The following is a 27517-nucleotide window of genomic DNA, read 5'->3' as shown; positions in this document are numbered from 1 at the left end:
GGAAATTGTTAGATGGTTTGCTTTAAGCAGGAAAGCGGAATCGTGTTTGAATTTGCAGGTTTATAAAAGCGCCAGCAAGCGGAAAGCCCACATTCTGAAGAACCATCCTGGGGCCGAGCTCCCACCAAGCATTCGGAAACTCCGCCCTGCCGGCCCTGGAGAGCCAGACCCCATGCTGAGTACCCACACCCAGCTCACAGGCACAATCGCGACCCCTCCTGTCTGCTGCCCCCACTGCTCCAAACAGTACAGCAGCAAGGTACGGGAAGGTTTCTGACCAAATCCGAATCAAGGCCACGATTTAAGGACTCTTGAGAGAAGATGGCTTCTCCCAGATGCTCTGATGGCCTCTTCTGATTTGATGGAGAACTGACCGAGGTGTTCGGAGTTGTTTCTTGAGAGCAGGAACCTAGCATTATGGGAAGAAAACACGGTGGACTTTCCCAGAATGAGCACCATCTGGTAGCCTGAGCGCTTGACTCATTCCTTTTTCCTTGGCCCACCCACTGAGGGTCTCATGTGAACAGTTTGTCCTCAGAGTTTATGAGTTCAGGCTTCTGGAAGTACTGTATAAGGACTTCCGTGACAGTTCTTGAAAAGGATCACTTTGCTGGGAGGCTAGTGATTGATTGCTGCAAGTGTTGGGGATAGGGGAGGCTGTGAGGTGTTCTTACCTTGCCTGATGGTGTGGGGTCACATGCTTCTCTGGTCTCTTCTCAGCCACTTCTCTTTCCCCTTTCATAGTGTTGTGCCACTTTAGGAAGGGCAGAGTCAGCATCGGTCTGCCTTTTTTTTTTTTAAATGGATAATATAAGAGACTTTAGGAACCTTTGGAAGGTTTGTGTTTGAGAAAGACTAAAAACAACTGATTCCAGTAATTATTCTTGTTTTTCTGCCATAATTTTTCAGACCAAGATGGTACAGCACATTCGAAAGAAGCATCCGGAGTATGCCCAGCTGCCCAACACCATACACACGCCCCTGACCACAGCTGTGATCAGTGCAACGCCAGCCGTGCTCACTACAGATAGTGCTACTGGGGAGACTGTGGTGGTAAGTGTGCGGCTGGTGGAGCAGCGTCTCCTCTCCTCCAGGGGTCGTCGCAGCGTTCCGTGCCAAAGCCAGGTCTGTCTTGTTTAATTAATTGGCTGCAAATGTAGCCCAGTATGGTTACTATCGGGTCTCCTCTGTGGAAGGGGTTTTCAGTGCTGCTCATTGGCCGCGAGATAGTCAGAACCTCGAGGGTGACTCCTCTGGGCCTGACAGACAGACAGATACAGAAGTTCAGATAATCTTCCAATGTCTTCTCAAGTTTGAATTTTTTTTCTATTTGAGCTCAGAGCTGATATGTAAGTTCCATGACACACTAGTGCTATAAATTAAATTTTTGTGGGATTTAAGAGCACTAAAATAGCTATAAGCAGTACTGTTATCAGCTAATGTATTTTGTGTGAATTTTCTAGACAACAGACCTGCTAACTCAAGCCATGACGGAACTATCCCAGACCTTAACGACAGATTACCGAACGCCACAAGGGGACTACCAGAGAATCCAGTACATCCCCGTGTCGCAGTCCGCCTCAGGCCTTCAGCAGCCTCAGCACATACAACTTCAAGTGGTGCAAGTGGCCCCGGTATGCACAGCATTGATCTCTCTTTACCTGCATGAGTGCATAATGTCACCAGCACATACGACTCTAATGTTAACAAAAGTGCCCGATTCTCAGCGCTGCCCCCAGACCCTACAAATAATGTGCTTTTGTGTGTAAATTCTGAGTCGAAGGCATTTGTAACACTTCCTCTCTATAGGCTGTCAAGGGCTCTGGCCTTGGCCATGTAAGAGACTTGGGTGATGTAAGAGACTTCTGTCCAGAGTAGTCCAAAAGGTTTAGGCTCAAGCCCGTGCGGTTGCTGTGCTACAGCAGGACTGGACCAGCGCAGACTTTCTGAGCCCTTTTGCATTCTTATCCTTGATCACTCAGGTTGACTGCTTGGTGAGGAGCCAGTTTGATAAGTCCCTACTTGGGCATCAAATTACTTAAATCAGTGGGAGGTTATAAAGAATAATTTTCATCCAATTATTTTTTTTCAGATCAGCAAAAAATACATTTTTCGGTGTGCCACAGAATTTAGTAATTAGTTTATGTGTGCCATGAGATGGAAAAGGTTGAAATTGTTGGTATAGTTGTATAACTATGTTCCATCTACCAGATAATTAGTAGCTCATTCTTACTGATTAGAGAGCTGAAAGAAGGGGTCCTCCCAGAATTATTGTTTTATTTAATTCTGCTGAGAAGACCCTGGCCGGTTGGCTCAGTGCTAGAGCATTGGCCTGGCGTGTGGATGTCCTGGGTTCAATTCTTGATCAGGACACACTGGAGAAGTGACCATCTGCTTCTCTACCTCTCTACCTCCCCCTCCTGTCTTTCTCTCTCTCTTCCCCTCCTGCAGCCAAGGCTTTATTGGTTTGAGCACATTTACCCCAGGTGCTGAGGATGGCTCCATGGAGCCTCTGCTTCAAGTGCTAAAAATAGCTCAGTTTCGAGCATGGCGGCAGATGGGCAGAGCATTGGCCCCAGATGGATCCAAGTCAGGGCCTCCTCTCACTTGTAAAAGAAGAAGAAAAAAATTATGCAGAGGAAGTGTCCTCTAGGCACAAATGAACAAACTTGTTGCTTTGAAATAATTCGATCCCTGAAAATTGGAAACTAATACCAGAGCAGGAAATTGGAAACTGCCACTGTCACTGACTACTTTATTTTGTTTTTCTTATGGGAGGGTTCTTAATTTTAGGCTTTGGAAGAATCTATGAGTCCCTGGACTTGCCTATGAAATATAGTATATATGTTCACTGTTCTGGAAAAGGTTTCATTTATATTTTAGCCAGCTTTTCAAAGATACCTTTTACACATAAAAGGTTAGAATCCACTGTTGTAGTAGTTTAATAGTGACAAACTAAAAAGCAAATTCTCTTTTTTGATATCCTTTAACTCATAAAGGGTAGGTCATTAAATTTAATTGAAATTTAAGGGAAGAATATTTTCAATTCCTGAGAGCTCATCTAGCTTATTATTAAGAGCTATATTTCTTTTAAGAGCTCCTTCTCTTTCAGAATTTAATAGCATTAGTGGCTTATATTTTATAAGTTTAATTTTAAAAACTGTCTTTTTATTTAATGTTTGCCAGCTTGGCTTAGGTATGGGCTCTCTGGGAATGAAGCATTGGATCTAAAGTTCTATTCTATCCTTATATTTCTTTTGGGATGTTGGTTTAGCTGAATTTTTTCTCGGGAAGGATTTCCCTTAACCCCAATCAGTACGTATGTGTTTTTCCCCTCCCTCCAGGCCACCTCCCCTCACCAGTCTCAGCCGTCCACTGTGGACGTGGGCCAGCTCCACGATCCGCAGACCTACACTCAGCATGCCATCCAGGTGCAGCACATCCAGGTCGCGGAGCCCACCACCTCTGCTCCGCCGTCCTCCCAGGTACACGTCTCCATAGACTGTTCACAGCGTGTAATCCAGGCAGTCCCTGGGATACGAACAAGATAGGCTCTGTAGGTTTGTTCTTACGTTGAATTTGTACGTAAGTTGGAACAGGTACATTTACCTATTAAATGCAACTTAGACAGATGTTTGTCTTAGCATACTATTTATTTTTAACCTTTCTGTGCCTATAAATACATAAACATTTTCAAATACAACCTTAAGCAGTCTTGGGTGATGCAGAAGATGATGGACTTGTTTGGAGAGGATGGGAGTGGTATTAGGGTCTGATCCTGCTGCTGGGGTCAATGTCTTCAAGTAGGCATCAAGGGAGGCTTGTACAGAGCTTTTCTTCCTCCCGTCATAAACGCCCTTGTAGCATCTCAGGCCTGCAGTAACTACGGTAAACTGGTGAACCTCTCTGTAGGAGGATATTGCTCCTCTAACTTTTCTATTTCTGGTTCAGTGAGACGAAAAGGAGCAGCTACCTCTTTTGTAGAAAACTTTTTTGGTTTTGGAGTTTCTAGGTCCCTGTTTTCTTCCCTAAATGCTATCATCTGCTGTTCTAATTTTATGAGATATTCATCGGTTAGTTCTTTGCCATGGGAGTCAAGTAACTGTATGATATCATTGTCACTGACGTCCAACTGCAGTTGATTACCAACAGCCCTTACGGTGCTTTGTTTGTAAGTATGAGTTGTACGTATGTCAGATGTTTGTACTTCAGGGACTTACTGTATGGCTTCAGGGACCTTGAAGAATTAATAAGAGTAAAGAGACATTATCTTCTGACTTATTCTCCTTGACTATTAAAATGATATTTTTATTTTGAACCGTAAGTTTTATATTGGTATTATGGACACATTAAGTGATTAACTTCTATCCAAAAGGAGCCCTATGATATGACATCCTAGCAACAACATGGTCACTGCTTCCTATTCTGTATGGCGGATGATAGTATGCGATGGCTAAGTTGTTTCCATAATTTGAGAACACTGACTTTGAAGACTATTACTGTGTTTCTATAATTGAACCTGTTATTAAGATAGCATAACTAGATCCATTAAAAATGTATTAAATCTTATTGTTCTCATGAAACTTTTCTTGGTCCTGTCCTCAAGGAGCTTAGAGTCTAGTAGGGAGATAACACAAGTGTGCAAATCATTAGGATGTGAATTGAAGGTGTCGGTCATAACAGGGGCATGCAGGCCCACCCCTGAGAGTCACAGGCTCCAGAAGAAGAGTGCAAATGAAGACCTGCATGCCATGTGTTTGTGTACTTGAGTGTCTTGAATCAAGATGACAAGCCATTAAATAAAATATGTTCTATCTTCCAACTTGATGCATATACTTTTATAATGACAAAATAGAAAGATATATGTAAAGTAACAATTGATGCTAAATAACATGATACACAGATAGTGACAATTCCAAATTAATTGTGTTTTCTGCGAAACACCATGGATGGCACTAGCAGCTGCCCAGCCTCTGCTAGCTCTGTGCCCTTCCAGTTGCCATGTAAATCCAGGGCATGCACTGCACGGTCTCTGCTTTCCTGTTTATTGCTGGGCATGGGGGTGGAGGTGGTAGAGAGGGAGGCCATGCTGCTCGCCCTCCCCTCCCAGTGTGAGGTTGGGCAGCTGTGAGTCTTCTCATTGCTTCTCCTAGTCCTAGACAGGCGACCTCTACCCACAAGGGGCCCCAAGCTTCCTGCCCACACTAGCATCACACTCTTACATTTCTCAAAGGAACCTGAAGCTGCGGGCCAGAAGAGACTCCTCGGAGTTCCTTGTCAGAATGTGGTGGCACAGGGACCACCTTCCCCAAGGCGGGTCCCCCTTTCTTCTCATCCAAGCTCTATCCTGCACCCACATGGACACCTCGACCCATATGTCTCAGCTTTGACCCCACCACTGTAAATGGCAATTCCCTAGCCAGCCCCTAAGTCTCAGGTGCCCACACACCATTAGAGGAGCCCACATCCAGAAGACAGGACCTCTGCAGGAGGACAGACCCAAGGAAGAGACTTGGGTAGGCTTTTGAAGTGGGTACAGGGCCATTTCCACAGGGATTGCGGGGTGTGCTGCCCAAAGCGAGGCATAGAAGGGGACACATTCTGAGTGGGCATGTTCATTTGGCCTCACAGGAGGAGGACACAGCTGGAGAAGGGCTGACCAGGAGTCCTGCAGGGGCCCCTCCAGCCCGGGTCCAAGGGCGATATGGATATGTAGATAAGTCATAGGAGTTTAGAGGATTATATTTAGCAGGGAATCAAGTACATTTTTGTAGAAGTGGTATTTGAATTAGGTCTTGAAGGAGAGGTATGATTTTGACATGGTAGTTGGGGAAGACATTTTGATTTGAATATGCTCTCATTTGAGTAAAGACACAGAGATGGGAAATTGTGGTGTATTTATAGACAACTGTTCAGGTTAGGAACAGGAAATGATACTTGGGGGGGAAAGCTGGAAAGGTAGTTCGGAGCTGGAGCATGGAAGGCTGGAGAGACAGATTGTGGGTTCTGAGCTTTATCCTGTGGACAGGAGAAGCCTCACCTCCGATTGTGGGCTGTGCCCCCTGTTTATCTCCACCAACTCTGGGACTTCAGTATACATCCATGGGAATTATGGCTTCAGTTTGTGTTACAGATCAGTTTTGTGACATAGGCAAGTTATTTAGTTTCTCATTCTTTTAACTTCATGTACTATAGATAATTATATTTTCATTCACTTATCTTTCTAACAAGCGTAATGAAATTAACTTTTTAGATACTCTTGGAGATAATCCTTTGAAAACTAAGCAGGACTTCATTGTTATGATTACTTTACATTAATTCTATATGTACTTAAAATATTATTTTAGCGGTGGTACTTTCAGTATTATACTTCATATTAGCCTGGTTTATTTTCTTTAGTTATTTGTGAGGCTTAACTATATTAGGAATTCATAATTTTCTACTCTGGCGCCCTGTTTCTCTCTAGGTAGCGGGGCAGCCTTTGAGCCCCTCCTCCCAGCAGTCTCAGCAGGGGCTCAGCCCCTCCCACATGCAAGGTGGTTCTTCCACACAAGGCCAGGCCCTCCAGCAGCAGCAGCAGCAGCAGCAGCAGCAGCAGAGCTCCTCCATGCAGCACACCTACCTACCCAGTACTTGGAATTCCTTCCGTGGCTACTGTAAGTGAGAAGCAAGGAGACGACGCTGTGGGTCATGGCTAGGGAACCTGCAGCCCTGGGTCATAAATTCATTCACTTTACAATGGATTTTTGGGATGAAAATATCACTGACCATTTTCTTCACCTGTAATGTATGTACTTGAGTGGGTTTCATGACAAAATCCAAGGTAGCATTCTAATCTGCAAGCCACCCATTTCAGAGACAGTAAGGATATGGATGGAGGAAGTGTAGGCAGGTGATTTAAACAGTAGACTAGATGGCTACATGTAGGACATATTGATAATATTGGTTCATCTCTTCCACCAATGTTACTTGGATGCTTATATATCAATAGTACTAGACCTTGGGTATACAAAAGATTAACATATCACTAACACCACACAATAATAATGTTAACTAATTTTTATGAAGCTATTACTTTGTGCCAGGAATGTTTCTAAACCATGCATATATACATTTAGTATTCATATCCACCTATGAGATAAGTACAATAGTTATTAGTATTTTACAGATAAGGTAATGTAATCACAGAATAACTTGTCTGAGGAACATAGCTTATAATGAAGGTCTGGAACCCAGGCCGTTTGGTCTCAGAGTTTACACTGCTGGGCTGCCTCTCCGAAGGAGGTAGTCTTAGGCTTAAAAAGATCATTAGCTAGTAAAGAGAGATACCTGAGTAGTTGCTTTCGAAACCCTGAGATTTAGTAATACAGAAGCAGTAAAAGCCCAGCTACTAAAGGTCAGAATAGGTAACAGTTTTGGAAATGACAGCCTTGGGTATGACCTTTATGAGTGAAGGTGTGGAAGGAACAGGAATAGGGGTAACAGATTGCATTACTAGGAACTAGGAGGAATGGGGGCTGAGAAGGTAGGAAGTCCAGTGATGATCTTCCCCTACTACTGATTGTTTTTGAGAGTCTGCCTCTGTTTTTTTTTGTTTGTTTGTTTGTTTTTACAGGGACATAGAGTCAGAGAGAGGGATAGATAGGGATAGACAGACAGGAACGGAGAGAGATGAGAAGCATCAATCATCAGTTTTTTGTTGTGAGACTTTAGTTGTTCATTGATTGCTTTCTCATATGTGCCTTGACCACGGGCCTTCAGCAGACTGAGTAACCCCTTGCTTGAGCCAGCGATCTACCTTGGGTCCAAGCTGGTGAGTTTTTGCTCAAACCAGATGAGCCTGCGCTCAAGCTGGCGACCTCGGGGTCTCGAACCTGGGTCCTCTGCATCCCAGTCCGACACCCTATCCACTGCGCCACCGCCTGGTCAGGCTGCCTCTGTTGTGTTTGATCTTTGGCTATGTTATATACACTTAGTATGGATTTAGGCTCCAACGCATCCATTTAGTTATTTTTACAGTCTATTCTCTTAACTATTGGTGGGCACAATGAGGGCTAGGCCCAGTTTGTAGTCATGGTAAAAACCAGTAGAGTTCTGGTAAATAGACTGACATTTATACTCAGTTTAATTCCTATGAAAGAAATGTGAAATGATGAAGATAGTCATGGTGATAATATACTGCTCACTAAAATTAGGGGATATTTCAAAGTGAATATGAAGCTATAAAATATCCCCTAATTTTTGTGAGCAGTATAGTATGAACTAGCATTCTAACCTGAAGACACTAGAACTGAAATATTTTATTAGGGAAAAATTAGAAATATACAAAATAGACTAGCGTAATGAATGTCCCAGGTCCCATTATCTAGCTTCAACAGTTATCAACTAATGGCCAATTTTGTTTCCTCTGAACTACGCCCATTCCCCCTCATCATTCTCTCCCAGTTCTCCACCTAAAAAGAAATGACAGTAATTTTTTGATGCCATCAAATGTTCAGTCAGTGCTCATATTTCTGTGGTTATCTCATAAAATTTTTCTAATAGTTGGTTTGTTCAAACTGGGTTCCAAATAAGGGCCAATGTTGCAATTATGTGTTTTGAGTTTGAAGTTAAAAGCGGGGTGGGGGGGAGTCAGACACACTCCTGCATGTGCCCAACTGGGATCCACCCGGCATGCCCACCATGGGGCGATGCTCCGCTCCTCTGAGGCATTGCTCTGTTGTGGCCGGAGCCATTCTAGTGCCTGAGGTGGAGGCCATGGAGCTGTCTTCAGCACCCAGGCCAACTTTGCTCCAATGGAGCCTTGGCTGCGGGAGGGGAAGAGAGAGAGAAGAAGGAGAGGGGGAAGGGTGGAGAAGCAGATGAGCGCTTCTCCTGTGTGCCCTGACTGGAAATTGAACTAGGGACTTCCACATGCCAGGCTAATGCTCAACTGCTGAGCCAACTGGCCAGGGCCTTGAGTTTCTTTTAATACATAGGTTCTCTCTCTCTTTCTTTTAAGTTGCAATTTATGTGTTGAAAAAACTGGGTCATTTGTCCTGTAGAATTTTATATGTTCCGACATTTCTCAAAATCCCACGTGGATTTTGCTATTGGCATCCCTGTGTTATCATTTAAGATGCTATCTTCTGTCCCTTTTACGTCCTGTTGGCTGGCAGTTAGCTCCAGAGGCCTGACTGGAATTCAGTTCCGTTTCCCCGACACTTCACAGCTGGTGGCGTGGTCTTCCATCAGGGGCACACAGTGTTTATTTGTCTCTTTCTTTGTTCCACTATTTCATTAGGGATTGTGAAATTGTCACAGTCTGATTCTATCATTTTTGTACACTAATTAGTTAGGAAACTTCAATAAAAGAAAACCATTTTACCTTAATGACCAGGTTACCCTGATGTACAGTTTGCGCAGGAATGGTAGGATAAATGCTTTAAATACTTGACTCATCTCCTTTACTTGCCAATTTTCAAAAATCATGAGTTGTTTTCTAGTATCATCCAAGTGACAACCAGGGATGTGTGTGTGTGTATGTATGTCTTAGTGTCGTCATGTACTCACGAATTTCAGCACATCTGATGTGTTTCAGACCATTGCAGTTGTCATACTTACTGATGCTCAGATGACCCCAGCTGCAGCTAATGAGAGCATCTTTGGATTGGCTCTGGTATTTTTCTATATGACCTTGTAGTCTTTTACATCATCTTGCACACTGGTGTGACACCGTGTTCTAGGTCCACCTTATATGTTTTCTGCCCCAGGTCTGGAATCAGCATTTTCTCAAGAAGCTTTGGTCCCCTCTTAGTAGAAAATATCATTTAGAAAACTCAACTGGGTGCTAGGGTGAACTTTGTTTTTAATTTTCCTGAATAACACTGGTAGTAAAATAAAACTCAAGCTAATTTGTGATTGCTAGGCAACAGTGGATGCATTGTGTCACTAATTCAAATGTGAATATAAAAGAAATGTACTGCTCACAAAAATTAGGGGATATTTTATAGCTTCATATTCATTTTGAAATATCCCCTAATTGTTATGAGCAGTATATGAAACTAACAGGGCCCTGGACTGATACCTCAGTTGGTTAGAGCATCATCCTGAAGCACGGAGGTTGCCGGTTCAATTCCTGGTCAAGGCACATATATGGGAACAGATAGATGTTCTCGTCTCTCTCTCTCTCTCTTTCTCTCTCCCCCTTCCTCTCTTTAATATCAATAAAATAAACATTAAAAAAAATAAACTAACAGGTAAGTTTTTGTATCTTATTTCTAGGTTTTAAAAATATTGTTGAGTATTTGTCTTTATGTATATTCAGAAGCCACATTTGAGGGAGATGCATTGATTGTTTTCAATATTTGGTAAGTCTCTGCTAACCTCATGTGATAATTTCTTCTCGGAGATGGTTTTACTATATCAAGAAATCACATCATCATAAGACTCTCACAGCAAGCAAATCCATGATGTCTCTCAGTGGGGAACGTGGTCACTAGTTGGGTATTTTTATATACAACTTGTATTAAAATATGAGACTACTGAAATATGGATATTTTCCGTTTTCAGCATCTGAGATTCAAATGATGACACTTCCCCCAGGACAGTTTGTGATTACAGATAGTGGTGTGGCAACTCCTGTCACAACGGGCCAAGTGAAGGCGGTCACACCGGTAAGCTGTGCTGCTCGCGAGGGGTTTCCTACCATCCCACTGCACCATCTCCCTGTCCCGTCTTCTACTCCCCAGCTTTCAACATCTGGGTTAGAAGCACTTTCCCTGTGTTCCCTAACAACTCGTGGAGCTATATTACAACCCTTATCACAGCTTATTTTAGTTATTGGTTTACTGTCTATCTTTTCCCAGTAGATGATGGATTCCATGAAAGCTGAGTCTTGGTCTTTAGCTCTTTATTCTCAGTGCCTTGCACCAGAGGCTGGGCTGTATAGTAAATGCTCAATAAGTATCTATCCTGTGAATAACTATAATGAACCTCCTTGATCCATATACATATAGATTCATAATTGATCACCTTTTTCTATGTTCCTTGGAATGTATGAGTCTTCATTACTTTTGGTTATCCACTTGCATTGGGAAAGAATGGCATAATGAATCCATTATGGAGCTCTTTTAAACAATTTTAAACAATTCGGCCATCCCAGGGTGAAAAACATTACCATAAATTATCTTATTATAGTTAGGTTAGGCAGATCGATGTTGATTGTAACTGCTACTTCTGTTTTTATCTTCACTGGTTTATTCTGAACTGCCTCTAGGTTATTAGGAGAAAGAGTATGCAAATTTAAATTAAGAAAAATACTCTTCAGTGGATAGAAATAGTAGGATGCTCCCACGGTAAGCCTGTTTCCCAAGAGGCCGCAAAGAGTAGCAGTATAGTTCAGAGGCCTCAAAAACCTGGGGTTTTTTTTCCAAGGCATATTGAGAGCTTAGTCATTTTTTTTAGCATCCAAAGTCTCGCTAACTAGACATAGGAGAGATTTGTAAATTCAGAGTAACACTATTGTCAGTGAAAACAAAAACTAATGCAAAATGGTATGATCAGTGAAATTTTTGCTATCTATGGGACACATTGACTCTACCAGTTTTTGGCAAGGAACTCATTTGGGAACCTGACTAGAGCCAAGGATGTTCCCCTCTCCCTGCCACAATACATATACACACAGATTTAATGTACATTATGGGACGTTCATAGATTTTTGGAAGCCCACTTGTGACCACCTAAGGAATCCATGTACCCTAGGTTGAGAACCAGCCCCTTCCTGCTAAAGAAAGACCCACCTGGGAAATCAAATCATAATTAGAGTTGTTTGATGAGCGTGGACTTTGAGCATATGGCCCTAGATAAATCAAATGGGTATTTTTCTATGGCTTTTTTTTCTGGACAGTGTTTGAAAAGGCCAATGTTTGTTTTCCTCTGTGACTTTATTTTTCTCAGCCTAGTAGTTAACCTTCTACCCAATACATTTTTCTTTAAAATGTTAATATAAGGACATAGCTAGCTGCAGTTTATAAGGAAGATTTCATAATCAGAAGAAAAGTGAGAAAATATAAAGACAATGTGTATTTTCATAAAGCTAAATTTATTCAATGTAAGGGACTTTGTTCTAAGATTGTGATTTTCCTATACTTTTAAATGTTAAAATGTCTCTCATTTGACAATAGCATTTCAAAAATGATTTTGCTTGGCAAAGTAAAATTTGAATCTGTTTATTATTACTTTTTTTTTTTACAGAGACAGAGAGAGAGGGATAGATAGGGACAGACAGACAGGAACGCAGAGAGATGAGGAGCATCAATCATTAATTTTTCATTGCGATTCCTTAGTTGTTCATTGATTGCTTTCTCATATGTGCCTTGACTGTGGGGCTACAACAGACTGAGTAACCCCTTGCTCAAGCCAGCGACCTTGGGTCCAAGCTGGTGAGCCTTGCTCAAACCAGATGAGCTCGTGCTCAAGTTGGCGACCTCGGAGTCTCGAACCTGGGTCCGTCCACATCCCAGTACCCTCATTATGCCTCAGATTTCTAAATATCCTTTCTTCCTGCTCTAGGGTCATTATGTGTTATCAGAAGGTCAACCAGAATTGGAGGAAAAGCAAGCTTCTGCCCTCTCTGGGGGAGTCCAGGTTCAACCAACTACGCACAGTGACTTGGACCCCCAGACCACCAGCCAGCAGCAGTCCACACAGTATATTATCACAACCACCACCAATGGGAATGGGAGCAGGGAAGTGCATATCACTAAACCTTAACTTTTATCCTTGAGCTAGAATCATGTCTTTTCTTATCTATAAATCGGAAAGCTTCTGACACAAATTTTTTAAGATTTATCATTCACTCAAGAGTTTGGAGACCACAGTTTTGACACTCATACAACGACTGGGGCTTATTTTAGCAAGATCATCTTTACCACATTGACTCTTTGAACCCTAGGAGTTTCTGCCATGGAATGGAGATCTTTCAGTGGGAAGTATATAGATTTCAAGACAGAGAGACTTTGCCTTGCTCTTGAGTTGGTTTTTTAACACATTGATAAGCCTTACTTTTCCTTTGTGGAACTATTAAGTGGTGTATTGTGTTTGTACCAAAGGTGGAAAAGGATGTGACAAGTCCATGGCCATTGGACTTCAGTACAAGCCGTGGCACCAAAGGAAAAGGGGCATTTTATGGGCATATGTATTAGGACAGGATGGCTTCATTTTTTGAGTTTGCAGTAATTTAACAAAGGGAGCCTACTGAATATGAAAATAATGATGATAAAACAAAGGGTTGACAGTGATATTCTAAAGGAAAATCTGTCATCTAAAGTTTTCTTATTACTGATTAAAAATAAAACATGCCTTTTTGGGGGAAAATCATTGTTGGGCTAGTGGTAGTACTTTCCACGGATACTGGCCCTCAGCAGATTAGGTCAGAACACCATGTTCTGCTAGATTTTACTTTATTATTCCACAATGGTGGACTCCTTGTAAGAGGAAAGGTTGCTTGATGTCAGCAGAACGTAAACTCCTACATTAAAGCTTTGCCACCCATTCTCTGATGTGGTTGTAATAAAGAGATATTGGAGATATTGGTACCAAGTAAATTTGCTGAGACAACCATATGTCTATATAAAGTAAAAAGCACTGAAACCTTGTCCTGCCTTGCAGGCCCCATGTATCATTCATCGGTAATCAGGTGTACAGTCAGCCCTTGCTCACAGCATTCAGTGTATTTTAGAATTTCTAATGCTCTCTTAAAATGAACATTCTTTAAGGTTGGATGTCAAGGTGAACATCCTTATTTCTTACCACTTTCAACTCAGACATACTACAACTCATCTGGACCTTTTGGTATGACCAACTTCACACTTAAGGGACAAATAAGAATGTGGGGACCATTTATAATATGTTACAACAGTGATTTTCAACCTTTTTCATCTCATGGCACACATGAACTAATTGCTAAAATTCTGCAGCATACCAAAAAATATTATTTTTTGCCAATCTGACAAAAATATAGGTAAAATTTTGATTGATTTACAAGGAAAAAAAAAAAAGCGCAATTATTTACCCTTTTTGTTCCAAAGCGACTTTTAAAAAAATCAGGTGCTTATACTTGTATATAGGAATTTCTGATACCAAGAATTAACCAATCAGATGCAACCTTATTATGCAATGTGACCAATAAGATCAAATTATATGACTATATAGGTCATTATTATATGCCCTATATATAATAATGGCCTATATAGTCATATAATAATTCAAGACAGGTCATTCACACTGAGGGCTATTGTTGTGTTGGCTGTTGTCATTTTTTAAAATTTGAAATCTAAGGGAAAAGAGGTCAGTGCACTGTGGTTGAAAATCACTGCTTTAAGGGATCTGGAAGAAATCCACTTTTTTGAATATTACACTGTTAGTAGGGAAAGGAAAAAAATCTGCCTCAGTGATAGTTTTGCTTATATGTATTCCTCTTTGTTAGCTATGAAATCAATGGGGAGAACATTTCCCTCCTTTTTACTGTACATTCCAGTTGTACACATAAAACATTGCAGAGATCGGTATATATTTTAACAACTTTTTATGATATACTAAAACATTTTTAGAATAATTACTGATGGTAGAAGTTATCACTTCAGAACAAAAAGACCTAACTTAAATTTCAAATGAAGTTAACTAATTTATTTTCTTTACATCTCTGGGTAAAAACTGGTTCTATACATTTAGTAGCTTCTTTAGAGTAAAGATAACCTTTCTGAAAAGTAAACAGTTCTATTAAAATAACTTTACTAATATGTAGATTTTGCACTTTATTTCTGAGACCTCATTCATTTTGTTATCCCTGAAAATTTGAGCACTAAGAGAACTTGAGAAAGTTACTTGGGAAATGTGTAGAAACTGAAAATTGACTCTACACCTTTGGTAACAAAGAGGTAATGTCAGTGTTTTTAATAGAAAATATTGACCCTGAATCACACAATAGAGGCTCTGGGTCCCAAAGTCCCACATTGTAATGATTTCAAATATCCTAGGGTCCAGTCTAGAATGACTTGATAGTTGAAGAATACTAGTCTTTCCTAAAGATCCAGTTTAGTTTTTATATGTTAAACTTGGCCCTATTGTGTCCTTTTAAATTTAAATTAGCAAGGTACCTCGCCTCCCCCCACCTCCAGGTGTAATATTGATTAAAATAGAAAACAATTACTGAATGGAATGTTCATTTTATGCCAGTTATTTCAAGTTTTAAAATACACAGAAGGAAATGTGGAGGGACCTCTTTGTCTCTTTCCCATCTAAGTTTTCTTTCTTTCTTTTTCTTTTTTTGTCCTTATGTGGAATAAGTAAAGACTCTGAAACTAATTTGTATATGATCAACCAGAGATGCAGTTGGCAGTCAAGCCAAATAACACTACTTTAAAATCAGGTGTTCCACACATTCATCCAAGGTAATGGATTTTCAAAAGGACTTGGATTTGAAGAGATGGCAGATTATAAACTATCTGAAGACACAATTTGGGGAAAAAATGTATGTAGCCAATGTCTGTATTGTTTCCTTTCTGAAGGCACATTGACACTGTAGACTTCAATCAGTGCAGTGTGAAAATTTTGAAGTTACATATAGATTTTACATTTTTATTGTCTGATTTGTGCCCACACAATAGGCATTTCATCATGTAAAATTTCTGTACTCTGGAAAAACTTATTGTTTTGATCTTGAATTGTTTTCTAATTTCCAATTATTCTTTTAAAAAACTCTTAGGGCTAAAAATAAAAAGCACTTAAGGAGATGCTAAAGCTGACCCACGGGTTGAAAATGTTGACCCTATCCTGTTATTTAAATGTGAACATTTATTGTACATTCAGTGAGTTAAGTGTTAATAGTCTCGTGCTACTCAGCAGGTGTAAAAATTAATAAATATTTTTTTAAATAAACATCTTTCTTGTTTGTATGTGTGCTACAAGAGCTACTGAGATTAATTTTTCCCCCACTATTACAACTTACAGTGTTTTGACTGTTTGATTCACTCTGGACGAGGCAGGGGCTCCATGGGAGAGAACTGATAGATGACTATTATAGAATGATGTTCCTATGCCCATTCACTTGGTGGTTTCTAATTCAAGCACCCACTAACTTTCCAACAGGAACTCAACTTTCCAACAGGAACTAAAGGCAGGTTTGCAGCCAGCAGGGGTGCAGAGATGGGGCTTTATTTGGAAACCACTATTTTCCAACTAGGGAGGGACATTTTGGGGGCCTTCCAGCTTCTCTGATGTAGTTGTATCTAATCAAGAGAACCGAGGGGAGTACCGAGTCTGAAGCTGTTCTAAGAGCCAGTGAGCAAGAAGAAAGGGATGTAGATTTTTAAGAGGAGCGTTATCCCGTTTAACTTAAAATATTTCTTTTTTGGACATCTAGGGCCTGGGACAGGAAGGAGAAATGGGGACACACTGGGAGTATAGGCTTGCGTCCGCGTTCTCTTCAGTGAAACTCCAGAAACCCCTGTTCCCTAACAGTAAAATGGGACCTACTAGTGCAGAGTACTAAAAACAGCTGTAGTGTAGAAAGATAGTGATTAAAAGTGGTTAGCCTATTCCCTGGAGCAGGGTGTGCTCCCTGCAAACCTTAGCTAATAAAATCACTCGGATTTTGGAGCCTCCATTCGCGACCAGGTAAAAACCATCACCACCGTTTCTACCCTCTGGAATCTTTGAAAACCAGGTGAGACCTTCAGGCGACTGCAAATTCCAACTGCAGACCCACCTGCATGAGCTCTCGCCGCCCCCGGCCCCGCCCTGGCTCCGGCCCCGCTCCACCCCCGCCCCTCCATACGCTCCAGGCTCCGTCCAGCGAAGCCCCGCCTCCGGCGTTTTCCAGGTCCCTCCTTTTCCGCCGCCCGAGCCCGGAGCGTGCACGCACAGAGACGCTCTGCGGGAGCGAGCACGTCCAGGAGCCCGCGGGCGGAGAGGCACAGCGAGCGAGACCTGTGCCTGCGGCACAGGTGAGGGCGGGCCCTGGACAGCGAAAGGGTTAAGTTGTTGCCGGGAAGCGGAGGGAGGGAGCGGTTGGGTCTCCGGGAGTCGCTGTTCCGGTGGGCATGGGGCAGTGGAGAGGGCCTGTGGGAGCTAGAAAGCCCGGGTAGCTGGGAGTTAGGGTTAGGTATGGCGTGGGGGAGGGGCTCTGGGCGCTGAGGTACAGTTTGGAGGGGCGGGAGCCGGGCCGTGGGCGGGAGCGGGTTGACCAGGAAAGCTTTGCTGCAGGGGCGACGGATTTGGAGCTGGGTGTTGCTCCGGAAAGAGCCTAGGATTTAGCTTCTTTTGGGTAGAGGGTCCCTGCGTAAGGTTAGCTCAGATGCAGAGGAAAGACCATTGAGAGAAGCCTTTCTGGTCTAGTAAAGAGGTCCAGAAGCAGCAAGACTATGAAGTCCTTGGCTTCCGGGGTTTCAGCCTTCTGGCAGCCGCCTGCTTTTTGTATTTGGAAAGTCTGTTCAGAATAGTAGCAGGGCAAAGGTCGCCGCTTGAATAAATTTAAATTTAGCTACACATCCATCGAGTTGAAGAAGCTTGTGAGCAAATTGTGAAACAGAGGTGGTCCTCCTAAGAGTCAGGTAGAACACTTGCTTTGCAGCTGTTACCTTGTACAGTGTCAGGTCTTTTAAAAGGACTGCTTCTACATTTTATTTTTCTATTTTAAAGTTTTGTTAAATGCATGTCATGTGCTTTCTCACCTGCTTCAGTTATTTAGGCACAGGGAATATTCAGGATATTGTAATTCACTAGGGCTGCAAGAGATACAATTGTTTGGTATTACACAGCTGCTTCCTTCAGCACTAATCAATCTGCTGGATATTACATAGATCTGAAATCTCTTCAAAATGACTTGAAATAATTTATGGGAAAGGTGATTAATTTAGTAGTAATTTTACAAATGTGCTCTCTTTTTTTGTGGCAGAGACAGAGTCAGAGAGAGGACAGAGACAGTAACGGAGAGAGATGAGAAACATCAATTCTTTGTTGTGGCTCCTTAGTTGTTCATTGATTGATTTCTCATATGTGCCTTGAGGGGGGGGTGGGGGCGGGGGCTACAGCAGACCAAGTGACCCATTGCTGGAGCCAGTGACCTTGGGCTCAAGCTGGTGAGCCTTGCTCAAACCAGATGAGCCCATGCTCAAGCTGGTGACCTCCAGGTCTCGAACTTGGGTCCTCTGCATCCCAGTCTGTCGCTCTACCCACTGCGCCACTGCCTGGTCAGGCTACAGATGTGCTTGTTATCACTTCAGAGTTTTAGAATGAAGTCATTACTATGTTTCGTGACTACCTTAACTCATACAAACTCATCCATCTAGACATTTTATTATTATTCATTACAGGAATACAGGATTGGTTCATCTACCCTTCATTAATTGACACCTGGTAAGGTAAGATTTGCCCAAAGTCATTGTTTTTGTGTGTTTGGTGTTTTGACTTTTGTCTATTTTTTTTTCTTTTCATTTTACTGTGCTTACTTACCCTGTTTGGTAGGAATAGGAAAGAGAGAATGGACTTAGCAAATGTTTTTAGAGTGAGTGCAAGCTCCTTGTTTCTGTTAGCTTTGTTTAATATTATGGCCTCCACTTTACATTGATTCTAGCCATCAGCCTTATGAAATGCTTTCTGAAATGTTTTACTATGTAATTTTCTAAAGGTGGCCATCTGTATTCAGTTACTACAGGAAGGAGAAAAATAGCGTTACATTTACATGGTTTTATAAACATCAGATGGACCAACTAACTAAAGGAGGGTTGGCCACTACTTTACTGGTTGTCATCATCAGGTTTTGGAGCCTCTGGAATTTACTTGGATTAATAAAGTCATATTAAGATGCTGCCTTATCATGATTTAAATTGGGAGTTTATGGAGGAGGTATTGTGTATAGTGTTAAGAAATGGGTTTGCAGACAGGTAGACCTGACCTCTGAGGTTGGGCAAGTTATCTACTCTGATCCTTGTTTTAATATCTGTGGAGTAGATAAAATAACTATCTTGCAGAATTGTAAGAATTAAATGAGATCTTTGAAAGCCCTGTCACTTAATAGGCCTTCTTTAGATAACAAATAGTTAGTGGCTGAGCTTTATTATTTATTTGTGTGGATTTTCAGTGAATTTTCTTTTGTGACAAAACAAAGAATTAATTGCTTAAAAAACAAATAATTGTTAAGTTATGTTATAGTGGCCTAGGACAGTGGTTGACAAACTCATTAGTCAACAGAGCAAATATCAACAGTACAACGATTGAAATTTCTTTTAAGAGCCAATTTTATTTTATTTTTATTTTTTTACAGAGACAGAGAGTCAGAGAGAGGGATAGATAGGGATAGACAGAGAGGAATGGAGAGAGATGAGAAGCATCAATTATTAGTTTTTTGTTGTGACACCTGAGTTGTTCATTGATTGCTTTCTCATATGTGCCTTGACCGTGGGGCTACAGCAGACCGAGTAACCCCTTGCTCGAGCCAGCAACCTTGGGTTCAAGCTGGTGAGCTTTTGCTCAAACCAGATGAGCCCGCGCTCAAGCTGGTGACCTCGGGGGTCTCGAACCTGGATCCTCCGCATCCCAGTCTGACGCTCTAATCCATTGCGCCAACCCCGGTCAGGCTGGAGAGCCAAATTTTTTAAACTTAAAATATATAGGAAGCTACATTGTTACTAACTTAATTAGGGTACTCCTAAGCTGGCCAAAGAGCCACATGTGGCTTGCGAGCCGCAGTTTGCCGATCACTGGCCTAGAAGTCTAAATTATGGACTCTGCTGATCTGTTTATTGAGTCTTATTTTGCTTATGTGTAAAATGAAGTTAGAAATGCTATAAATTTGGGAGTTACGTAGAAACATTTTGAGTAACAAGATCTGATAAGATTTGGAAGTTCAGATGAATATGCAGTGGTAGAAAGGAGGGAGAAAAGCTGTTTAGCTGTAGTGAAGGTGTAGGGATAAGGTATAAGGGTAGATTTGAGATTGAATATTTTCTGGGCCAGAATATTTTTTGAAGGAATGTGTCAACCAGATCTTTGGGATTTCTGCTTTTCTGTCTCAAGATATGACTGCATATATTTGTCTAGGTTACCTGTGGAGCATAAGAAATGGATTCCTTGGACCATATGCTGACAGATCCCCTGGAGCTGGGTCCGTGTGGAGATGGCCATGGCACACGTATTATGGAGGACTGTCTCCTGGGAGACACCAGGGTTAGTCTCCCAGAGGACCTACTGGAGGATGTAAGTTAGAACATCATCACTCTCTTTTCCTTTCTGTCAGTGGCCCCACCGCCCCTAGTCTCAACCTTTACAATCTCTTATGCTCCCTTCTGTTTCATCTCTGTCTTTGTGATATCTGTCTTTGTGTGTGTGCATTGAGTCTATTTACTATTCTAATTAAGGAAGAAATTACCTATAAGCTACATTTTGCATGTTTAATAGCATGTCAACATAGCTTGATGATATAAGCCCTATTTTTTAACAAAATAATTTTCAGCATTTAACAGTAAGTTTTATATTTTAAGAGCAGAATTATGTGTATGTTTACATTAAAATGGTTACCCATGTTGTGAATCACGAAACCACACCCAGACGTTATCTCTTGTCTATTAGGTGACCCTTTAGTCAGTTATTAGTATGTGTCCTGGGATAGCATCTCAGCATGGATTTGACGACTTCCACAGGCAGGCTTTGTAATCCTCATCGTTATTAAAGTGGCTGCTATTTCTTAAGTGCTTACATGCAAGGCACGAGGTGTGCTAAAACATGTTTATTTGTTTATTTTGTATTTTGAACACAGGTGTAGAATGTCATAAAGCTAACATTCATCTGTGCATTACCTGGTTTTAGAATATAATTTCATTTAGTAATATTTGGTTCATATTTTTCTTTTATAATATATTAAACATTTCAGATAAACGTAGAGCCACTGTTTTGCCCTTATCTTATTCTGAAGTAACAACTGAAGTTGGTAGATGTCATTTATGTTTTTTTTGCACACTGTTTCAAGTAATTCTCCTTATGTCATTCAGTCAGCAAACACGTTTCATTGAGTACCTACTTTATGCCAGACTCTGAGATACTAGGAATAACGTGGTGAGCAAAACAAGGTTTGCAGGGGAGGATGTTGAACACTGAACCTGAGGCGCTTTGGTACACACATGCAGAGACCCCTCAGAGGTGGTCAGATTTCTGGGTTGTCTCCTGCTTAAACTTTTTGATGGCTCTCCATTGTCCTTAGGATAAAGTCACAAGTACTTAACGTGTTTGCAGGTCCCCCTTTCATACTGCCTGCTGCTCCCTTCTTCCTCCCTGTTCGGTGCCAGCCACACATTGCCTAAACTTTTTTTGTTCTTGAATTTTTAATCCTCTTGCCTCAACATCTTTTCCTTTTCTTTATCCCTCTCTATGTAAATGTCCCTTCTTGTGGTAGGTTTTCTCTGAAACCTTAAGTCTGGGAGGATGTGTGCTTCTCTGTGCTTATAGGTAAACTTCTTAAACTACATTGTAATTGCTTATTTAATTTTTCCCACATCCAGACTATAGGCAGTACTTAGTCTGTCTTAGGACATAGCACATAGAAGATATCCAATATACAATTGTCAAGTTGAAAATGAACTCCATCCTGGTGCTTCTCATTCTTAGCAGGTGACCTCAACTCCTCAAGTTCTCTCCTTCCATGTTCACTTTCTGCCACTCACTTTAACCTAAACTGGGATATCTCCCATCATCTCCCTTTTTGGCAGAAATGGGGATTTTCCTCTGGGCTATTATTCACTGTTGGGGGTATAAGACTTTGGTTTATATGTAGTCTTTTCTAATCTCTTAAGTTTTGAGAATTGAGTAAAGATCAGTGGGACTTTGTTTATTTTAAAAAACTTAAATTTGGATGGTGATGGTTATGTAGTGTGAATGTATATAATGTCACTGAATCATATTGTTAAAAATGGATAAAATGGTAAATTTTAAGTCATATGTCTTTTACTACTCACACAAAAAACTTATCCCATTTTGTCTTGTTGACTCTTCTCCTGCTTTTTCTAATTCTTCTAGCCTGAGATATTCTTTGATGTGGTCAGCCTCTCAACGTGGCAAGAAGTACTGAGTGACTCTCAGCGTGAACACCTCCAGCAGTTTCTGCCACACTTTGCTGAAGACAGTATTGAGCAGCAAAATCAGCTCATCCTGGCCCTGTTCAGTGGGGAGAACTTCCGCTTTGGGAACCCTCTGCACATTGCCCAGAAGCTTTTCCGAGGTGTGTAGCTCAGCAGTTGTTTTTTGCGAGGGGTGAAAGGTGGGAACAGTTTCACTTATGTGAATACTCTTTTCTTTGTTTTATTCTATATATTTTTATGTACAGATACCAAGTTAGCAGAAAGTTTTGTGCAACACTTTCTGCCTAGGCCATTTTTTTATTTTTTTAATGAAATACATAAATCATATGTATATTGCTCAATGCTTTATTATAATATGAACTCAGCTGTGTAAAACCACCACCTAGGTCAAGAAATAAAACATTACCAACATTTTAGAGGCACCTTTATGACTAGTTTTTAAAATTTTCTAATAATTGTTTACCATTTACATTATTACATGTGTGTATGTATATACATGTATGTCTGTTTGAATCACATACACTTTTCTGCAGAAAACATGACATTACCACTAAATACTTCAGCATATGTGTATCTTTTAACAAGACAGTCTCTCACATGATCACAGCCCTATTACACCCAATAAATTTTGCGTTGAGCAAATAACATCATAGAATACCCCTGTGCAAAATTTCTGTTGTTTCCAAATGTCCTTTGTAGTTGCCTCTTAAATCCAGAACCAATTCAAAGTTTAATCATTGCATTTGGATCTCATGTCTCTTAGCTTTATGAATCTAGGGCCTTATACCCTTTTTTCACCCTTGTCTTTCAAAACATTGGCTTTAAAAAAACAAAAAATTTAAAAAAATTTTTTTAAACACTAACATTTTTGAAGAGCCTGGGACGCTTGAATTGTAAAACATCTGGTGTTCTGGGAGATTGTCTTGTTTCTCATGATTAGATTTGGGTTAAACATTTTTGCCAAGAATACTATATGAGAAATGGCACATGATATCAGTTTTCCCATTGTTGGGAACCTCACATTTGATCCATAGTTCAAATGACATCTGCCAGACCTACGGATTGTTAAGGGTACCCTTTTTTTTTGTTGTTTAAAATTAAGCAGTCTGTAGGGTGATATTTTGGGATCATGTGATAATCTTATTTCCCAAAAACTTATGTTTTACTCAGTAGTGTTAGGATTTTGTCCTGAATCAGTCGTTGTATTGGCGATTGCAGAACGGTTGGAGCCACTCCTACATGACAGTTTCTCTCTGTCCTGTAGAGAGGAGCAGAGAGACCTCTTCTCTCCTCGGCTCTGGGTGAGGCCGCTTTGGCAGGAGGCCCTGAGTGGACAGTGCATCTCTGTGAGTTTTGTTAAACTGATGACAGCTACAAAAGCCTGGAGGGAACAGGTGTATCATTCAAACCTCTCAATATCTTAAGGGTTTAGGATTAGCATTTTCTTCTTTAGTGAATTGTTAGTTAAAGAAGAGTTCACTTCTGTTCATATCACTGAAGCCAGGGGCTGGTAATAAATCATTTCTTCTTGTAGAGCCTGTTTTTGGTTTTAGAGAGGTCACATCAGGGGCCTTACGTAATTTTACCTCTGTCTAGTTTGCTGTCATGTTCCACCCCAAACAGTATGATAGTCTGGTAAGGATACAAACAAGGAGTGTCAAGGCTGGAATTTCTGTGTGGTTCATGCTGTCCAGTGTCCTATTTCAGTTCTGCTGTTGCTGAAGATGATTACATTACTATGGTTTTCCTGGTTATCAGGCATACCTGAGTTATCATTGCTTTTTTTTTTTTTTTTTAATGAAAACATTTTTTTTTCAACTGCAGTTGACATACATTTATCATATTAATTTCAGGTGTGAGCTGCTTTTTCTTTTTGGTGTTTTACCTTTGGTTATCTTTCCTGATTCTTTTTAAAATATTCACTGTTTCCTTAAGTTCTAAATGCGTATCAAACTCCCTGCCTCCTATTTCATAAAGGAAAGGATCATTTGTTATAAACTCCAACTTCCCACTTCCAGCCTCCACCCAGCTTACTGAATTCATTTCCATTCTGACCTGCTTTACTTGTCTCAGAGGAAGAAGGGTATTTTCTTTCTGCTTAAGATTAACCTCTGCTTTTGATCTTGTTGTATTACCTCTTCTGGGACCTTGTTTCCTCAATTAGTCGTTTTCTCTGTTCTGTGTATTCTCTCTCATGGGTAGTCACTTCATTTGCTCTTTTTCAACCTAAAGATGTGTTTAGGGGTCTCATACTAAAAGAAGTTCTTAACTGTTTGTCCCCTTTATTGTCCTCTACCATATTCTTTTATCTCCAAACTTCTGGAAAGGTGGCTATGTCCCTTTCAATTATTTTGCCCTTCCACCCTGGGTTATTTCCTTACTACCCTATAGGACTGCTCTTGTTAATACCACCAGTGACATCTTTTTATTTTTGTTCATCTTTTTCATTTTAAATGTTATTTTATTTTATTTTCTAAGTTAGAGTAGGGGAGACAGAGAGAGAGACTCCTGCATGCACTTGGACAAGGATCTACCCTGCAAGCCCCCTACTGGGTGATGCTCTGCCCATCTTGGGCTGTTGCTTGGCATCTGAGCTATTTCTAGTGCCTGAGGTGGAGGCTCCTTAGAGCCATCCTCAGTGTCCTGGGTCAGCTTGCCAAATTGCTTGAACCATCAAACCATGGCTGCAGGAGGGGAAGAGAGAGAGAAAGAAGGGATGGGTGGAGAAACAGATGGGTGCTTCCGCTGTGTGCCCTGAATCAAACCTGGGACATCCACATGCCAGGCCAACACTCTACCACTGAACCAACAGGCCAGGGCTTATTTTAAATTTTAAACCTAAAAAAGTTACAGGAATTTATAGTGGACACCCATATAATCTTCACGAAGTTTACCAATTGCTATTATACTATTATCAATTATTACTATTATTTTTGCTGAACCATTTGAGAGTATTGTAGGCAAAGCACCTCTGAATTTCTCAATATTCATCTCTGAAGAAATACAACATTCTCCAATATAACTACAAATGAACAAATTTGGAAATATAGAAGATACAGAATTCTTTTTATATTTAACATTGATACACTGTTACAGAGAGTCCATATTCATTATCTCATCAGTTGACTTAGTATTTTTTTTCCTGTTGCATGTCTCTTTAATGAGCATGTAATTTTCAAACCAGTAGATGCTTTTTAGTTCTCTTCTAGACCCTTCTGCAGCATTTGATGGCTTGACCGCTTCCTCCATCTTTTTTTTAAAATTTTTTATTTTTCTGAAGTGAGAAGCCCTAGGGAGGTAGAGAGACAGACTCCCGTATGTGCCCAACTGGGATCCACCTGGCATGCCCAACGGGGCGATGCTCTGCCCATCTGGGCCGTTGCTCCATTGAAACCAGAGCCATTCTAGCGCCTGAGGTGGAGGCCATGGAGCCATCCTCAGCGCCCGGGCCAACTTTGCTCTAGTGGAGCCTTAGCTGCAGGAGGGGAAGAGAGAGACAGAGAGGAAGGAGAGGGGAAAAGGTGAAGAAGCAGATGGGCGCTTCTCCTGTGTGCCCTGGCTGGGAATTGAACCCAGGACTTCCACATGCCGGGCCCATGCTCTACCACTGTACCAACTGGCCAGGGCTTTCATCTTGACATCTCCCTTTGCATCAGTGGTTCTTCCCTGTCCTGGATTTCCTCCTGTGACTTTGGCACCCTCCTCTTTCTTTGCTTCCCCCTTTTTCACTCCTTGTTTCTGTCTGCTGCTGCCGTTCACCTTCCATCCTTACCTCTACACTTGCCGCTGTCACTCCTCTTTCCCGATGGCTCTTGCTAGGGCTGCTTTAGCAGCCACTGTCACATGTACTGGGATGAGCTTCCTAAAACTTCACTTCTCAGCATAGTCATCAATTGCCTTCTCTTGGAATAAACCCATAGCCTACGGGGCTCTGTGTGACTTGGCCCCTGCCCACTTACCTGTCTTCATCTGGTTCTGTCTCTGCTTTTTGCACTGCACTCTAGCCCAGCACTTGCTGATACAAATAGCACATGACCACATGTTCAATTTAAAATTTTCCGGGAGTCACATTAAAAATCGTAAAAGTTAAATTAATTTTAATAATATATTTTAATTTATTAATAATTTAAATAATAGTTTCTTTAACTCAGTTCATCCTAAATATTATTTTAACAGAAGTATAGTGTTTAATGACTCTAAAGTTTAGGGAAAACTAAAGACTGAAGGAACATAACTTCAAAGAAGCACAGAGGCAAGGGCATAGACTATTAGTCTAGTTTCTGTATATCAAACAGCATCCGTCACAGAATCATGGCTCATTTCTTGAAGATTAAATTTCTGATTTCCCTACGACGGGCAGCGTAACATGGAGGTTAAGAGTCAGGGCCCTGGAAGTGCTGGACCACCTGGATTCAAACCTGATTTTCCCTTTACTAGCTGGATGACCGTAGCAAGTCATTTAACTTCTCTTGGCCTCAGTTTCTTCATCTGTAAAGTGAGGATTTAGTACCTTTACGAGGCTGTTAGGAAGATTGAGTTAATATATACATGGCCCTTTAATGGTGGCAGGTATGTGTTGGATACTATACTGTTTGTTTGTTTGTTTTCCCTAGATTTTATTTAGTAATTTTTAGAGAGGACAGAGAGAGGGAGAAGGGGGGAAGGAGCAGGAGGCATCAACTCCCATATGTGCCTTGACTGGGAAAGCCTGGGGTTTCAAACTGATGATCTCAGTGTTGCAGGTCAGTGCTTTATCCACTGCTCCATCACAGGTCAGTCATTGGATACTATTCTAAGTGATTGCTGTTATTAGTTACCTTGGATACTATTAGGGTAGTTGGGGAGAAAAAGAAACCTGACCAGGCTGTGGCGTAGTGGATAGAGCGTCGGACTGGGATGTGGAGGACCTGGGTTCAACACCGAGGTCGCCGGCTTGAGCAACGGCTCATCTGGCTTGAGCAGGGGCTCACCAGCTTGAGTGTGGGGTTGTTGGCTTGAGCATGGGATTATAGACATGACCCCATGATCGCTGGCTTGAGCCCAAGGTCTCTGGCTTGAAGCCCATGGTTGTTGGCTTGCGTGAGGGGTCCCTTGCTCTACTGTAGCCCCCTCCTCCCAAGGCACATATAAGAAAGAAATCAATGAAGAACTAAGGAGCTGCAACGAAGAATTGATGCTTTTCATCTCTCTCCCTTCCTGCCTGTCTGTCCTTCTCTGTCTCTGTCACAAAGAAAAAAAAAAAGAGAAACACCGTGTGCTTTAATCATTTATTTTAGCTGTCTGAGATGAACTTCTCAGTCTTTCCCTCTCAGTTCTCATCATAGCCTACCTGCTCAAATCTAGTATGTCTAAAATGGACCTCCTTTAGACCTCCTCTCAATCAGTGGTTCCAGTTGCTCATGGTTTAA

The 27517-nt window shown here is 41.3% G+C and overlaps 2 protein-coding genes across 9 annotated transcripts in view; both read left to right on the top strand.

The window, feature by feature from the left end:
* The window catches only part of PRDM10 (PR/SET domain 10), a 113908-nt gene extending 98031 nt beyond the window's left edge, over positions 1–15877 (top strand). For all 3 annotated transcript variants that reach the window (XM_066365235.1, XM_066365234.1, XM_066365233.1), the window contains 7 exons: positions 59–259; positions 910–1053; positions 1464–1634; positions 3345–3485; positions 6467–6656; positions 10552–10655; positions 12553–15877. In XM_066365235.1, the coding sequence (XP_066221332.1) occupies positions 59–259; positions 910–1053; positions 1464–1634; positions 3345–3485; positions 6467–6656; positions 10552–10655; positions 12553–12753 (1152 nt within the window). In that variant the 3' untranslated portion in view covers positions 12754–15877. The remainder of the gene's footprint in view (positions 1–58; positions 260–909; positions 1054–1463; positions 1635–3344; positions 3486–6466; positions 6657–10551; positions 10656–12552) is intronic.
* Positions 15878–16891: 1014 nt separating this feature from the next.
* The window catches only part of NFRKB (nuclear factor related to kappaB binding protein), a 58261-nt gene continuing 47635 nt past the window's right edge, over positions 16892–27517 (top strand). For all 6 annotated transcript variants that reach the window (XM_066365231.1, XM_066365230.1, XM_066365229.1 and 3 more), the window contains exons 1-4: positions 16892–16985; positions 18354–18401; positions 20080–20235; positions 22048–22249. In XM_066365231.1, the coding sequence (XP_066221328.1) occupies positions 20101–20235; positions 22048–22249 (337 nt within the window). In that variant the 5' untranslated portion in view covers positions 16892–16985; positions 18354–18401; positions 20080–20100. The remainder of the gene's footprint in view (positions 16986–18353; positions 18402–20079; positions 20236–22047; positions 22250–27517) is intronic.

Source organism: Saccopteryx leptura, chromosome 2 (assembly GCF_036850995.1).
Source record: "Saccopteryx leptura isolate mSacLep1 chromosome 2, mSacLep1_pri_phased_curated, whole genome shotgun sequence".
Lineage (NCBI taxonomy): Eukaryota > Metazoa > Chordata > Mammalia > Chiroptera > Emballonuridae > Saccopteryx > Saccopteryx leptura.
Note: the sequence above shows the minus strand (reverse complement) of the source record. Positions and strands in the feature narration are given on the sequence as shown.